At 38.8% G+C, this 14,732-nt stretch overlaps 2 protein-coding genes across 6 annotated transcripts in view; one reads left to right on the top strand and one right to left on the bottom strand.

Moving 5' to 3' along the window:
• Positions 1-33: 33 nt before the first annotated feature.
• Positions 34-2,933, bottom strand: tnfsf10l4 (tumor necrosis factor (ligand) superfamily, member 10 like 4). Of its 2 annotated transcripts, none has more exons than XM_066714983.1 (5): positions 2,613-2,933; positions 2,170-2,319; positions 1,825-1,870; positions 946-1,038; positions 34-809 (listed from the first exon to the last, which is right to left on the bottom strand). In XM_066714983.1, the coding sequence occupies exons 1-5, from the start codon at positions 2,793-2,795 to the stop codon at positions 379-381; spliced, it is 903 nt and encodes a 300-aa protein (XP_066571080.1). In that variant the 5' UTR covers positions 2,796-2,933; the 3' UTR covers positions 34-378. The 2 variants fall into 2 exon arrangements, with proteins under 2 accessions (XP_066571080.1, XP_066571079.1); XM_066714982.1 differs by having other exon boundaries at positions 34-812; positions 2,613-2,932.
• Positions 2,934-3,917: 984 nt separating this feature from the next.
• The window catches only part of med12 (mediator complex subunit 12), a 35,408-nt gene continuing 24,593 nt past the window's right edge, over positions 3,918-14,732 (top strand). For all 4 annotated transcript variants that reach the window (XM_066714977.1, XM_066714976.1, XM_066714978.1 and 1 more), the window contains exons 1-16: positions 3,918-4,151; positions 5,410-5,514; positions 6,851-7,042; positions 7,419-7,578; positions 8,093-8,268; positions 8,504-8,614; positions 9,007-9,279; positions 9,683-9,829; positions 10,213-10,312; positions 10,531-10,667; positions 11,119-11,250; positions 11,617-11,743; positions 12,026-12,255; positions 12,373-12,435; positions 12,787-12,960; positions 14,359-14,503. In XM_066714977.1, coding sequence (XP_066571074.1) covers positions 4,053-4,151; positions 5,410-5,514; positions 6,851-7,042; positions 7,419-7,578; positions 8,093-8,268; positions 8,504-8,614; positions 9,007-9,279; positions 9,683-9,829; positions 10,213-10,312; positions 10,531-10,667; positions 11,119-11,250; positions 11,617-11,743; positions 12,026-12,255; positions 12,373-12,435; positions 12,787-12,960; positions 14,359-14,503 — 2,371 coding nt within the window. In that variant the 5' untranslated portion in view covers positions 3,918-4,052. The remainder of the gene's footprint in view (positions 4,152-5,409; positions 5,515-6,850; positions 7,043-7,418; positions 7,579-8,092; positions 8,269-8,503; positions 8,615-9,006; positions 9,280-9,682; positions 9,830-10,212; positions 10,313-10,530; positions 10,668-11,118; positions 11,251-11,616; positions 11,744-12,025; positions 12,256-12,372; positions 12,436-12,786; positions 12,961-14,358; positions 14,504-14,732) is intronic.

Below are 14,732 nucleotides of genomic sequence, written 5' to 3'. Positions count from 1 at the left end.
TCAGGAATTAAATTCACTCTCCAACTATGGTGATATGGTGTTGGCTAAAGTACATTTCCTTTAATTAAACACAAAGATGCATTCAGCAATAAACTATTTTTCTATACAAAAAAATGCTTGTTTGTTTTCTTCAATACATGAAAAAGAATTTTTAGAATGTATGTATTATCACCAAGCATTGTACAAAAAATATGAATACTCATTTGTATGCTCTTCATATGACAAATCTATTAAATAGCGGAGAAAAGACCCCCATGGCAATGTAACACTAATCTAATCATACCCATGTAAAACAACAATAGGACAGACAGTTAAAACACCCTTCTAATTAGAAGATGAAATAGTTCACCTCTTCTGGTCTGGCAACTATTTAATTAATTAATGTACCATAAAGGCCCCGAAATAAGTTGAATCTTCTTCCAAATGCACATGATGAATGTCATGGACTTTTAAGAGGAGCCTGTCATCTTGCTGCAGCTGAAATAGTGCCCCTTGGTGGCTGGAAAACAGATCAAACTCAAGTCCTGTGTTCCAGCACTGAGTGACTGCAGCTTTGGTGAGTAGTATGGGCTCCTGGTAGGATGTCTTCCTGTAGATGATATGTAGAAAAGGCTGGGTCTGCTCCTGGTGCACAAGGGATCCTGAACGGAAATACACTTGGGAGTAAACAAAGTACAGCCCGTCACGTGGTACCACAATTTCACCATCTTGGCTGTATCCCATCATGCTTTGCTGCATGGCCACCCCATTGAGGTTGTCCCAACGAACAGTGTCTCCCACGATTGTCCTCATTGGGCTTCCCTTTCTGTCTACTGGACAATAAATAAAACAATGTCAGATAATGACAACTGAGTGCTCCTGGAGGAAAATACAACGGGGATTAATCTCTGTCTGAAAGTCACTCTATTGTGTAGAGATATATTCTTCTCCTTGCTTGAGCCTCACCTTGCTTGAGCCACTTAGGGAACTGTTTCCATCCTTGCTCAGGTCCCAGGTGAATAGCAGGTTTGTTGTAGAGGGACAGGGATACATTGTGTGCTGTGAGGAGAAATATAATTAAAATCCAACAAGAAAAACAGTGGCTTCAAAGGCCCCTTTTCATGCTTTTGAAATATAATGTAGAATAGGCTGGGTTTGCTCCTTGTGGACCTGAGATCCTGAATGGAAATCAACTTGGGAGCAAACAGCCTGTCACTCAGCCTTTGCACTGCTTTTGAAACACTTGCTTTCAAACACATCAAAAATAGTCTAATACCAACAACAACAATAATAATAATAATAATAATAATAATAATAATAATAATAATAATAATAACCTCTATCTGTCTTCATCTACAGTGCAAATCAAATCATACTTTTCTAAAACACTAGTATAATTAAAAAAAAAAAAAAACAGCCAGTGGTTCTCAACCCTGGTCCTGGAGGAGCTCTCAATTACTTACTTGAACCCTTAATTTAATTAGTAATTTGTTACATTTGACTTTTTAAAATTGTAACTGATAAAAAGTTGGTTCCTTTATAAGATAATACTTTCCTTATACAATATTATACTTAACTTAAAGCATAATCTAATTTAAAATAATGTAAAGGCTCTGATTTAGGACACTGTTATTTAAATGAAGGGTTCAATTAAATAATTTAGAGCTCAGTTGGAACAAAAACCAACAAGGTGGGGGTCCTCTAGGACGACCAAGGTTGAGAGCCACTGGTTTAAGACACACGGAAGCAGGGGGTGTCTCTCTAATAAATAGTTATAGATGAATGGGTCATACAGTGATCTTTTTGGGGAGCACTGTATTGTATTTTAAAATGCATTTAGATTACCTGTCATCTCTCGATAGAGGGCATTTCTCACATCAGAGATCAGTTGCTGAAATACAGGCAGTATATTAAAAATAGTGAATACAGCACTGTTACGGGAGTACTGTCTGTCTAAACAGGGAGAAGCAATACACCAGGTGTACAACTAAAGAGGAAAGATGGCAGTGCAAGTTCGGGCTAAACCCAGTGCAATAAAGAGCGGTGAATTGGGATTTCCTTATCATTGCAGTTCATCAGCACTTGTGATTGATTGTAAGGAGCATTACAAGTTACAGTTCCTATTGAGAAAGTTAACTGGTCAGTGCTAATCTGTAAACAGGCCATGCTCATTCATAGCCAAGTTCTTACCTTGTTCATGGTGTTCTTCATTTCAATAATCCATTTGTCACAACTGGCAGGATCTCCAGAGCTATAGGAGGTATTTTCTTGCACCTCTGTATCCACCAGGTACTGCAGACAGTGTACAGGGTATTCCCCAAGCCTCACTATATCCCGTGTCTTAGTTTAGGGAAACAAAACATCAAAACTGACCATTAATCTTAAATATCCACTTCCACAAAAGTTTGCTACACTATAGTAATTGTATTTCTAATATAAATGGAATCATGAAAAATATGAAAGCATCACAGGTTGCATTCATTTCATGCCACTGCTTTGTAGTCACTTAGGGCTCGGTAAAACACCGCAGAAGAAACATACATAACCTGGTCCATCCGTCATTAATATAGACCCACGCATTACATAAGAAAGTCTTCATGCATTATGTTATAAAAAACGATTATGTCTTTTACCTGGTCTAATTCTTTGGCTAAATCGTAAACTAGAAAGCATGTCCCGATGACTTCCGCTCCCAGCAAGAAACTCAAAACCAGAACGAAGCCATTCCAGTTGCAGGTCCGTTCCTGTCTCGCCACTAAAGTATTATCCTCCAGCTGCCTGTAGCAGGTTTGGTGAATTTGGGTTTCAGATGTCATGTTTCTGTCTGGGATATTAGCATTGTAATAAAAATTGGTAGGAATGTCCTTGGAAAAGAAAGAAAGAGACAGAAACTCTGTGGCTCTCCAATGGACACAGCAGCCAGTCCTAGTGGGAAAGTCCCGAGTCAAAGCGATGCGTCATTTCACTTTCGTTTCCAGCTTCAAAGTTTTTGAGACGTTTCCAATTATAAATTATATTATTTAATAATACAAATGAATTACTAACTTTACTAACATGCTTTTTTGTTATTGCACTGAATGCTTGTCGGGTGTATATGTTGCATTCATAATGTACATGAAATAATTGCACTAATTAACGTAGAACAGCCATAATCCTTATTTAATTCCAATTGAGCACTACTTTGTAATAGCAGCTCTCTTAATATATACAATTCTCTACTGAAACAGAGGTTCTGTACTTGCCAGAAACGTAAAATGACCACATTTTGTTTGAAAATAATGAATAATGTTGTGATAGTTGTTATTATTAATTAAGTAATAAGAATGTATTTATTAAATGTCTGATATTGTATATTTTCCTAGCAGACACACTTGTAAAGTAAATAATCTTTAGGAAGTAATGAATACGTTAATAAGTAAAATGTTTGAAATTATACAATATTTACAATATTTTACAATACAACATACAATATTTTAAAAGGAGAGCGACACAAGTAACAGTTGCGTATGTTTTAATTATAGTTAAATAACCAGGGGTTTACAAATAATATACCACAAGAAATCATATTACGACGTTATTCACAATTTTGAAACAAAACCTACATTCGAGCGTCAAATTTAAATGCGATTTCGTTATATAAACCAGGACGGTATTGATCCTGTTGAGTGGAGCCAGTTTAAATGCGTGGAGCCCATTGGAGGACGGATCAAATTCAACCAATGGCATTTGAGAATAAAAGGGATGAATGCGATTTTGTCACATAAACCAGGATTGTTATTTGCCTGTCCTGTGCCATAACCAACATAAATGGGTGGAGCCTATCGGGGGAGGGTTCACATTTAACCAATGGTGTTGCCAGATGTTCGTGTTTTGTCTGTCTGTTTATATTGGCTCCTCCCCGTGTGTTTCGGCACTTCCCGTCTGCATCCACTAGCTGTTGTCCGAGGAATACAGGACCTGCTTATATTCGGCGGCTCGGTCTTCGCTCGGTTCCCTGTTCGTGCATTTCCGCAAGGTCTCGGCACTTGTCGTAGCGGAAGGGGGAAAGCCTTTGCTGTGATGCCGCTGGGAAGATGGCCGCTTTCGGGATCCTGAGTTACGAACACCGGCCCCTTAAGCGGCCAAGGCTCGGGCCTCCCGACGTTTATCCACAGGACCCCAAGCAGAAAGAGGTGAGATAGGGCATCTCGGGCTTCCCGGCCGTCCAACTGTACACAGGAATGGGTAGAAAAAAGGTCTATCTGAGAATGGGGTCTTGCAGGATAGTCCGAGGATGCAATCTAGGCCTGCTTCGGTGCTTGAGTAACAATAACAATGAACACATACTCTAACATGGAAAAAGAAACGAACTGCAGCTGTTTCAACTCTGCGACCTTTAAATAATGACAAAACCCATACAACAGATCCACTAGTGATCCTATGTTTTTTTTGGTGTAACTGCTTCTGATATTCAAGTAATAAGCTTGAACACTTAATTATTTTGAGATACTATATATTTATACACATTCATGTATAGTAAAACATTGTGAATGATTAATATTTGTCAGCGAAGATTAGTATTTATGCAGAAACTAAGTAGATCATATCTCATTACAGTTACATGTAGCCTATGCAATTAATAATAATTGACAGGTCGAAAGGTAATCATGGATAAAAATATGACGTGTTTGACATGTACTGCATAACGGCATACTCTGCGTCCATGGCAATTTGAGATAAATATGTAAAACATTCAATTTTTGAAGCCTACGACTCTTACATACTAACCATATACTAACGCTTCACTTAGAAACTGCACTCTGGCAAAAACACAGTTTTAATGATTGAATAAAGCACAAAGAAACATGCCCCCCGTACAATCCTAATCCCAATCATTAAGCGTAGAAAACGCATTTTCTTTTCCTAGTGGCCTGTTTTTTGCGTGTAAATACGCTGTTGCAGCACCATTGAAAGCTTGAGAGACCGTTTCCTCGGTGCTGTACTAGTTAAATGAAACTAATGGTGGTAATCGCATTTTAAAAGAGAAGAAACTACCTACAACATTGCTAGTTTTAGTGTTAGTTTTCAACATTGTATTTACCACCTGAGATATACATTACAATGTGACTAATCAGGACAGAACCTGTCATTAAATTGTTTGGAAATCCTCCTGGTTAGTTAGCGTTGTGATGAGCTTTGCATGACAGTACTAGTGAGGGGGTGGTAGACATTTAAAAACAATACATGCTATAATTACTGCTGTGACGTCAGCATAGTCTCCATGCTCTATAATTCCTTTGATCTTTGTAATATTAGTGCTTTTTCTGCATATTAAAATGTGTATGTATCTCCTGTACTATTTTCTGGGTGGAAGAGTGCACTTTAGGGGCAGTGCTAGTGCTCTGATTGTGCTGATGCTGGCTGCTGAGTTCGGGTGTGTTCTCCTCGCAGGATGAATTGACAGCATTGAATGTGAAGCAGGGCTTCAATAACCAGCCGGCAGTTTCAGGGGACGAACATGGCAGTGCAAAGAATGTCAACTTTAACCCTTCCAAGGTAAGACATCTCTTGTGTTTTTGAGGCCGTTGGTTAAACTCCACAGTTTGACTTTCTTGACCTACATTGCATAGTGTCGGACCTGGGTTTTATATTGTAACTTGTAAATAATGGAAAATGAGGGCATTCATGTGAAGGATATGCAGTGCAAACCTGCCTCTAGTTAGTGAGGCATCATTTTACTGATTTGTGTTTACACTGAAAGTCATTTAAGTCTGAGAGAGATCTGTGCTGAGGTCATGCTAGTTTTGTATTACCAGGAAGCCATAGAGTTCTGGGGCTGCAGCTTTTTGCAATAAAGGTATAGCATTATTAATGGAAAACTTCAGTTGTTTGTTACAGAAAACGCATTTAATTGTTAAAGCTTGATATAATGTACATGTATATTTTTAAATAATGTAGTCTCAATAATAAATAATGCATTTCATTTAGATAGTTCTCACCCAGTGTTGTTTTGGGATATTAATTCGTAATCATAATTATTGTTCCTTTTTCAGGCATAATGTTATTTATTCTGCATAATCCTCTGTTGGTGATACCATAGGCTGTATAGGATTATTGTTCCATTAAAATGAACGTCTCAGAAGAATTTGCAATGCTGGTTTACAGGAAGTGAACAAAAATACATTAGAAATTAAACCATAATACACTGTTTACATTTATATTATTTTCAGTGCTGAAGCGAATAGTACTTGAAATGGCATTTGTAGTATATGTTGCCTATATGTACAACTGTAAACTGAACTGTTCTATATTAAAAACAATAAATCAGTGGTGACCAGAGTTGCGATTTACCCTTTTACTTTATGTTGTGAAACTTTTTGAATTAAATTGGGTTGCATTGTCTTTTATGCCAATACAGCATATTAAAACATAATTTCATGTGCAGTGCCTTTTCATGTGTTTTCTGTTGTTAATGAACACTTAGCCCTGTCCTATGTTTTTTTTGTTTTGTTTTTTTGTCTTCAGTTGGAACTTTTTGTGTTCAATTTTACCTCTAAATGCACATCATTTGTTCTCAAAGTTATGATAATTGTTAATATTTAGCAGAACAAAATAACAAAAATACCCAATGTGTCTTCATAACTCCTTTATATTTTGGCAAATATCACATTGTATTTTATTTTAATTATGTTAATTCCAAAAACAACAGCAATTCTCTCATTATTTAATGAACTCCTTATGGAATTCTAATTTACATATTAATATAACCCACAGCCAATGAGGTCACTACATATTATTGTTGACTTTTATCCCTACCTCAGTTACGCATTCCTTTTGTTCTCTATGCTTTCATATAGTACTTGTTCATAAAATACTTATTTTACATTCACAGATCAGCTCCAATTTCAGTAGCATTATTGCAGAGAAGCTGCGCTGCAACACGTTCCCTGACACAGGAAAGAGAAAGCCCCAGGTCAATCAGAAGGACAATTTTTGGTTGGTCACTGCAAGATCTCAGAGCTCCATCAATAACTGGTTCACAGACCTGGCTGGAACTAAACCTCTCACCCAGCTTGCTAAAAAGGTATTGGAAGTCATATCTAGTTCATTTTGTTTGTGATTTCCAAATAATATTTTTTAATTATAACAATACAAAGTGTAAATTTTAAGTTAGTTACATTTTGAATCCATACTTTAATATGAATTTGCTTACTGCATATATTTAAAAAGGCAATACAATGAAGAAATGTCCATATAGCTTTAGCCACCAACTGCTTTTCCATATTGACTGTACATTATAGATTAAAATAGATATAGAAAGACCCATGCTTCTTGAATTAGAATGAAACTGTTATGCAAATGATTCAGCTAGTTTTTAGTGATTTCAGTTCTTAAATTAGGAGATGTATGAAAGCTACATGTGTTCCTGACAGTCTCTGGTTCTCCTTCACTTTAACAAGGTCCCCATCTTCAGTAAGAAGGAGGAGGTGTTTGGCTATCTGGCCAAGTACACCGTGCCAGTGATGCGTGCCGCCTGGATGATCAAGATGACCTGTGCCTACTATGCAGCCATAACTGAGACCAAAGTGAAAAAGCGTCATGTGATAGACCCTTGTATAGGTAACGCGTCCCTTCGTTAGGGGATTTGCTGGATGATGGTTGCTATTTAATCCCCATAGCAGTGGATTAGAAACCCATATGGTGGGCGACTTAGGCTGTTTTGGATGATTTACGATAAAGGTGAATTTCCACCAGCTAAATAAAAATCTAGCTTTCAGCCATTAAAAGGGCTTCCCATTTTTGTCATAAGCTGTCCTGTTTAAGGAGCAGAAACTAATTTCATAGACCCTTCAAAGGGGTTTTCATCAAATTGATGCTTTTGTTTATAATACCATTTCTCATTGTCCTTTTACTTTAAATCTTTTTTTCATATAGATCATAGTTAATTTGGGAAATATTGTATTTAAAACTAAGACCTGAAATTACAACATTCAGTTGCTCAGATCTGACTGATTAAATTAGCTGTAGTTAATAATCCTGCTTTGTCAAGGCTCTAATGATTATTTTAAGCATTAAACTGGGAAAGGACTTAAATGAGTCCCTCACTCATGTTGACTGATGTGCTTGTCTGCAGAATGGACCCAGATTATTACTAAGTACCTCTTGGAGCAGCTGCAGAAGGTTGCTGAGTTTTATCGTCAGTCATCCACCCAGGGCTGTGGCTCTCCATTGCCAGCAACGCCCGTGGAGGTGGAGACCGCCATGAAGCAGTGGGAGTACAACGAGAAACTGGCTATGTTCATGTTCCAGGTGAGCAGGGGTAAAAGGCCCGTTATAGCTAGATATTATCAAGTCAAGATCTCGTACCTGTTTTGCATTTAGATTTAATCGGTTACTCAACAACTGCATCAGTGATTTTCTTCCCAAGTACATCAAATGGGATTTAATCTAATTATCTGCTGAAAAGCCATTTTCTGGTCATCAGTAAAACTGTTTAGTGGTGTCTTGTGTGAGAGTCCATGCTGGAAATTTACTTTGTGTTCAGGATGGCATGCTGGACCGACACGAGTTCTTGACCTGGGTTCTGGAGTGCTTTGAGAAGATCCGGCCGGGAGATGATGAGTTGCTGAAACTGCTCCTACCACTCATGCTGCAGGTGACTGGGGAGAGCAACTTTCCATATTGGGATGAAAGACTGACTAAAAATCTTGCAGGGAAAAATGCTGATAACATACCAAATGCATTTTTGCAACCAATCTTTTTTACCCCAGCATATTAAACAGGCATCCTTCCCTCTGGTATACCATTTAGCAATTTGTGGACAAGATGCACATTTATCAGAATTGAATCCCCTTGTACAATTGTGTCAGTAGATGCAATCAATCCTGTATTTATACAGATTGGACTAATCCTTTAAAGGTGACTTCAATTTAAAGTACAAATTAAGACAGCTTATGCTTACCCACGTTTTCTGATTATATCCCATAATAGCCCTCTGCAGCAGATTACGTGCGCACTTTAACAGCGTGTCTACTCTGTGTCTTGCAGTACTCTGGTGAGTTTGTGCAGTCTGCCTACCTCTCCAGACGGCTGGCCTATTTCTGTACTCGCCGGCTGAATTTGCTGCTAAGTGATGGGAGCGTGGGACCAGGAGCAGGGGGGCACCAGACTCACGGCATATCGGCTCAGCCAGGCAATGCTCTGCCACCAACGCCAACGCCCCAGCCAGCGGGCGGCAACCAGCCGCAGACCCCCTTCACTGACTTCTACATCTGCCCCCAACACAGGCCCCTGGTTTTTGGTCTTAGCTGTATGCTCCAGGTACATGAACTCCCTCTCACTGTGGTTTGTCAGTACACTTGACTGTATTTATTTTTTGGACTGCTTTCAAAAGCTCTTCTCTTCTGCTTCTGTCTTCAGATGAACTAGCTAGTCTTTTAATAAGCTTGAGCGGGAGAAAATTGAAAATAATTGCAATTTAAATGAAATGTGATGTTCTTCTAAAGTAACAATTAACTATTGACAAAGTATGTTTGCATTTAACTACCCATTATAACTAATAGTCCCTTTTGAATTGTATTTGACAGATATATATTTATGTATACAATTTTTTTTTTTAATGCAATCAAAATCACGTAGATTTGTCTGGTTATACAAAGTTTATCAGTACTGTGTTTTCATGTAAAACACAGTATCTGAATCGAGCCATCCCCATTTCTTGCAGAGCATCGTGCTGTGTTGCCCCAGTGCCCTGGTGTGGCACTATTCACTTACGGACAGTAGGAACAAGACAGGCTCTCCACTGGATCTGCTGCCCATAGCACCCTCCAATCTGCCCATGCCAGGGGGAAACACTACTTTCACACAGCAGGTAGATCAACAGAGAGGCAGCAGTGTAATCTTTCATTGATATTTGTGCAACTACGATTTGCTAATCACATTTTGACCAGCCAATTTTTTTGCATCTTCTGTGTTTGTAGCTTTCTTGTGCTTTGAAGCATTTTCTCAACCAGTGTACTATGGCATATTAGTGTGCTATATATATATTTTCTTAAGTAAAATTTGGGAAAAATAAAAGAAACCTCGTTGATTTTAATGAAATATGTTGCTGACAGAATTAAATGAGGATTTGGTGTCCTGCATAGAATCATGTTAAGTAGGTGTGATCTGAGCTTGAAGTTTTATTGAACGTGGAGTTTGCTTGGGAGTGGTGTCAGTTGTGGGATTCTGTCTGGTGACCGGCCTGTTTTCCAGGTGCGTGCGAAGGTGCGGGAGATTGAGGAGCAGATTAAGGAGCGCGGCCAGGCTGTGGAGTTCCGGTGGTCCTTCGATAAGTGCCAGGAAACCACTGCAGGTAGTGAGGGGTTGCCTCCCATCCTTTTATTTACTAGGTCTTTGAAAAAAATAAAATGTTAATGTAATGAAAGGAGAATATTTTGTTATTAATTTTAGATACACATATTGGATTTGGTCAAAAGAATCCTAATGGAATGAAATGCAAGACGTGTCTTGTGCTTTACAAGTATGAGTGCAATAATGAGGATAGTAAAGACTGTCTTTCTCTGTGAGCAGGTTTCACAATCGGCCGTGTGCTGCACACCCTGGAGGTCCTGGACAGTCATAGCTTTGAGAAGTCTGACTTCAGCAACTCCCTTGACTCACTGTACAACCGCATCTTTGGATCAGGCCAGAGCAAGGACGGCCATGAGGTGAGGTCTTTCACAGCTCCTTTTGTGCTCTTCGCAAAGTGAAAGGGTGTAACGTAAAAGAGGCTCGGTTGAGAAAAAAATATTTCTATCGATACAAAAAGATTAGTATCTGTGAAAAACAAAAAAATTACAGATACAGATCAAAATTCTGAATTGGAAAGAGTGTGAAATTACTGTCACAAATGTCACAAAGGTCACAGGCAGAGATTGTGCATTGTGGGAACAATCAATGAGGATTTAACAGCACGTGTTCAGCTATGGAACGCGGGTTGTGAAATGCAAACACATAATCACAAATATTCTTAATGTAATGGAAAGCAGTCTTGGGTGTTTACTTTTTACAACCTGTACTCAGCTATTTTTATTTTACTTGTATAATTGGAGTTGGGGAATCATAGGGGCCACAGGTCAAAATCATTTTAATAAATGACCAATGTTCTGTCGTCCCTAGATGAACCCCGATGATGACGCGGTGGTGACGTTGCTCTGTGAGTGGGCTGTGTGCTGCAAGAGGTCTGGGCGACATCGAGCCATGGTGGTGGCTAAACTCCTGGAGAAAAGGCAGGCTGAGATTGAGGCTGAGGTAGGCTTTGGCACTGACTCTTGCATACCTCGATGTGTATAGGACAGATTTCTTTACCGTATGCAATATGGGTGACCACTTTTGTTTAGTGATCCCTACGCTTTCTGAGCCAAATTGATTTCTTTGTGTTGATTTTGTCTTGCTACACTGCTTGTTGCAAGACTATTCTTGTGGCAGTACATTCACCCCTGTAGCCATATGTAATTGTCACTGCTGGAGGCATATAGCTGTTGTAGATTATAATAAAGAAAAAATGTCATAGGTGAGCTATGAATACAAAAAAGGAAACTATTACTTTCCTATGTGATTTGACTGAAATGATAATAGGCCTGTTCTTTACATATTGTCTGGTTTGTGTTTTTGTAGAGATGCGGGGAATCGGAGGTGGTGGATGAGAAGGGTTCGGTGTCCTCAGGCTCGCTCTCTGCTGCTACCCTGCCCGTCTTCCAGGATGTCCTGCTGCAGTTCTTGGACACCCAGGCTCCCATGCTCAGTATGTCCTGCTTCAGCCTCCCATCTTTTCACCTAATGATCTTATGGGGCAGTCGACTGAGGTGTCACTGTCTGTAAACACTTTCTTCTTAAAACTTTAGGGGTCAATATGCTCCCTTGTTCAGTTTATTTCTGCGTTAGATTCGGATAATGCTTTCTCGTCATAAATGGTAGATGTTTCTTAGCGCCATCTGCTTGTGTTTTCTGTATTAGTATTTCTCCAAATGAAGGATCCTCATAGGCAAAGATCTGGAATTGATTCCGTGTTCTCTTCTCTCTGTAGCGGAACCTGGGAACGAGAGTGAACGGGTCGAATTTTCAAACCTGGTTCTCCTGTTCTGTGAGCTTATTCGGCACGATGTGTTCTCGCATAATATCTACATGTGCACGCTGATCTCACGAGGGGACTTGGCCTTGGACTCGCACCTCCCCCGCCCTCGCTCCCCCAGTGACGAGCCGTCGGAAGAATCGGAACGCAAGGAACAGGAGGTGGGGAGCAGCGTCAAAATGGAGGTACGGAATAATTCACTAACTATGTGTGTGTGTCTATATATAATGCCTTAAAAACAATTGACTTGGAAGTAATTTAGTTTGAAAAAATAAATCTACATTTTGTCTCTCTTCCATCAGGATACTGGTCTTTCAGAGTCAATGGAAATCGATCAAAACTCCAGTGCCATTTTCGATGATGTAGTAAGTTTGCACCACACTCCTTAAATATTATATCTCGGGACCTAAATCAATTGTTGGATTTTGAGATGCAAGCTGAAGTGCAAGATTTAAATTGCAATTTGTTTTGATCCGACATAAAATGAATGACTGTCTTGGCTGCAGATGAGCTTCTCCTGACTTACACTGTGCTACAATAAGCATTAAAAAGTGCTGCTTCTATAGGGCCTGTCTGCTGCTCCGTGCATTTCAGTCCGCACTGATTCTTCTCCCAATCAATATTAAATGTACCTTTTACTTCTTCCCATATCAGCTCTTAGTAAAAACCGCCTTGACTGTTTTTATTTTTATTAATTTGTGTGTTTTTCTTCCCAGATGTTTTCTCCTCCAATGCACTGTGAGTCAAAAGGCAGCCCATCCCCAGAGAAACCTGCACCAGAGCAAGACGGGAAGAGTACCGTCAAGGACAAAAATGTGGACCCTGCGTTTCCCCTTGTGTATGAACTGCCAAGGCATATCCAATATGCCACACATTTCCCTATCCCACAGGTAAGCTAACTTGCAGCCTGTCCCTCCTGTGGCATATACACAACTTTCATTACATGTTTTCAGTTTACTTCTTATGTTGTAAGTCACCCTGGATAAGAGCGTCTCCCAAGAAATAAAAATAATAATAATAACAAAATTACCTGAAGCTTTTGTAGCTTCTATCTGATTTTAGTGAAACATTTTATAACTTTGTAAAATGTAAAAAATGATAACATGGAGGCTTTGTTTACTCCTAAAATAACTGTAGCAGCATTGCATTGTTGTATTCTTTGCATTGTTGTATTCTTTGCATTGTTGTATTCTTTACATTGTTACTTTTCACTGTGCAAAGTTTTAGAAGTCCTTGTAGCATTAATGTGTTTTTGTTGTTGAATTTGATGGTCACCTTTGATAAAGGCATTGCCTACATGAATAAATGCTAACAGAATAAAACCACTTCAATTCAGCTTCATGGTTATAAATAGAAACTGTGTTTTGAGCTGAAAAAGGTGGTTCAAGCTAAAGTGGTTCTCTTTGATCGTGTATTTCCTCTCCTTGTACATCATTGTTAGCCTTTATTTTACTCACGTGGCTCAATCTTGCTTTTGAGAACTAAAAGCTTTTATGTTTCATCTTGCTGCATTCTCACTTAGGTCACCGTGCTTAAGAATCCTATAGTGAATTTATTTGAGCCTGCATGTAATACAAAAGTAAACTGCAGAGCGTACTTTCTCGAGAAACATTCAAATAATCAAGCCGTCCTTCACGCCTGGTCAGTTTGTATTAAGGTATTGCAAAATTATTGACCTTGTGCTCCAGTTTGAATTTCACAAACTTGGAATTAAAGTCTGCACTTTAATTCAATATATACAGCTCTGGGAAAAAATTAAGAGACCACTGCAATTTTTTCTTAAATCAGCATCTCTACATGTATGGCAGCCACTCCATTCCATTCATATTTGTATTTGGAATTTGGGAGAAATGTTGTCAGTACTTTATAGAATAAAACAAAAATGTTCATTTTACCCAAACGCATACCTGTAAATAGTAAAACCAGAGAAACTGTTAATTTTGCAGTGGTCTCTTAATTAATTTCAGAGCTGTATTTTTATGTAATAGTCTATTTTGGGTACATTGTTTATAGACAATTATAATATTAGAGAGTAATTAAATAGAACAATGCAAAATTGAGCAAGATGTGGTAAGAATCTTTAGGAATTCACTCAACCTTTCATTTAACCAAATGTTTGAATATACTTCAGGTAAGAGATTCACAAGTTGCCAAAGTGGTGGTTTAAAAGGAGGTTTCTACATCAGAACCTGCTGGACCAGTATAACTCGGGATTCTGTTTGCTCTGGCTTCAGCAGGTGGCAGTATGAACCACCATTGACTCCTTTCCCCCCCCCTTCCCCCAACAGGAAGAAAGTGCAAGTCATGAGTGTAATCAGCGATTAGTAGTGCTGTACGGTGTTGGGAAGCAGCGTGACGAAGCACGACACACCATCAAGAAAATCACCAAAGATATCTTGAAAGTGTTGAACCGAAAAAGCACAGCAGAGACTGGTATGAGCTAAGTGATGTTATGAGCATAACTTGTATTTGTGCTGCATGTTCTGCTTTACACTGTAATTTTTAAGTATGCCTTAAAGCTTACTGGGAAAATGATTTGATTTTCTTATTGGAATGTTTATTCTGACGCTTCTTCCAGATTGTGATCTATCTTGTATTTTAATTTTACCTATTCGTATACAATCGGATATCATCAGTCATTACCTATCCTAATGGATTTAAT

This window comes from Amia ocellicauda, chromosome 10, assembly GCF_036373705.1.
Source record: "Amia ocellicauda isolate fAmiCal2 chromosome 10, fAmiCal2.hap1, whole genome shotgun sequence".
Taxonomy (NCBI): Eukaryota; Metazoa; Chordata; class Actinopteri; order Amiiformes; family Amiidae; genus Amia; species Amia ocellicauda.
Note: the sequence above shows the minus strand (reverse complement) of the source record. Positions and strands in the feature narration are given on the sequence as shown.

Excerpts from the sequence above, each read along its gene's own strand:
- tnfsf10l4 (XM_066714982.1), bottom strand. The coding sequence starts at position 2,795 with ATGACATCTGAAACCCAAATTCACCAAACCTGCTACAGGCAGCTGGAG. Across the intron at positions 1,871-2,169 it reads TGAAGAACACCATGAACAAG|CAACTGATCTCTGATGTGAG; the intron begins GTAAGAACTTGG and ends CCTGTATTTCAG. Across the intron at positions 813-945 it reads CCCTAAGTGGCTCAAGCAAG|TAGACAGAAAGGGAAGCCCA; the intron begins GTGAGGCTCAAG and ends TTTATTGTCCAG.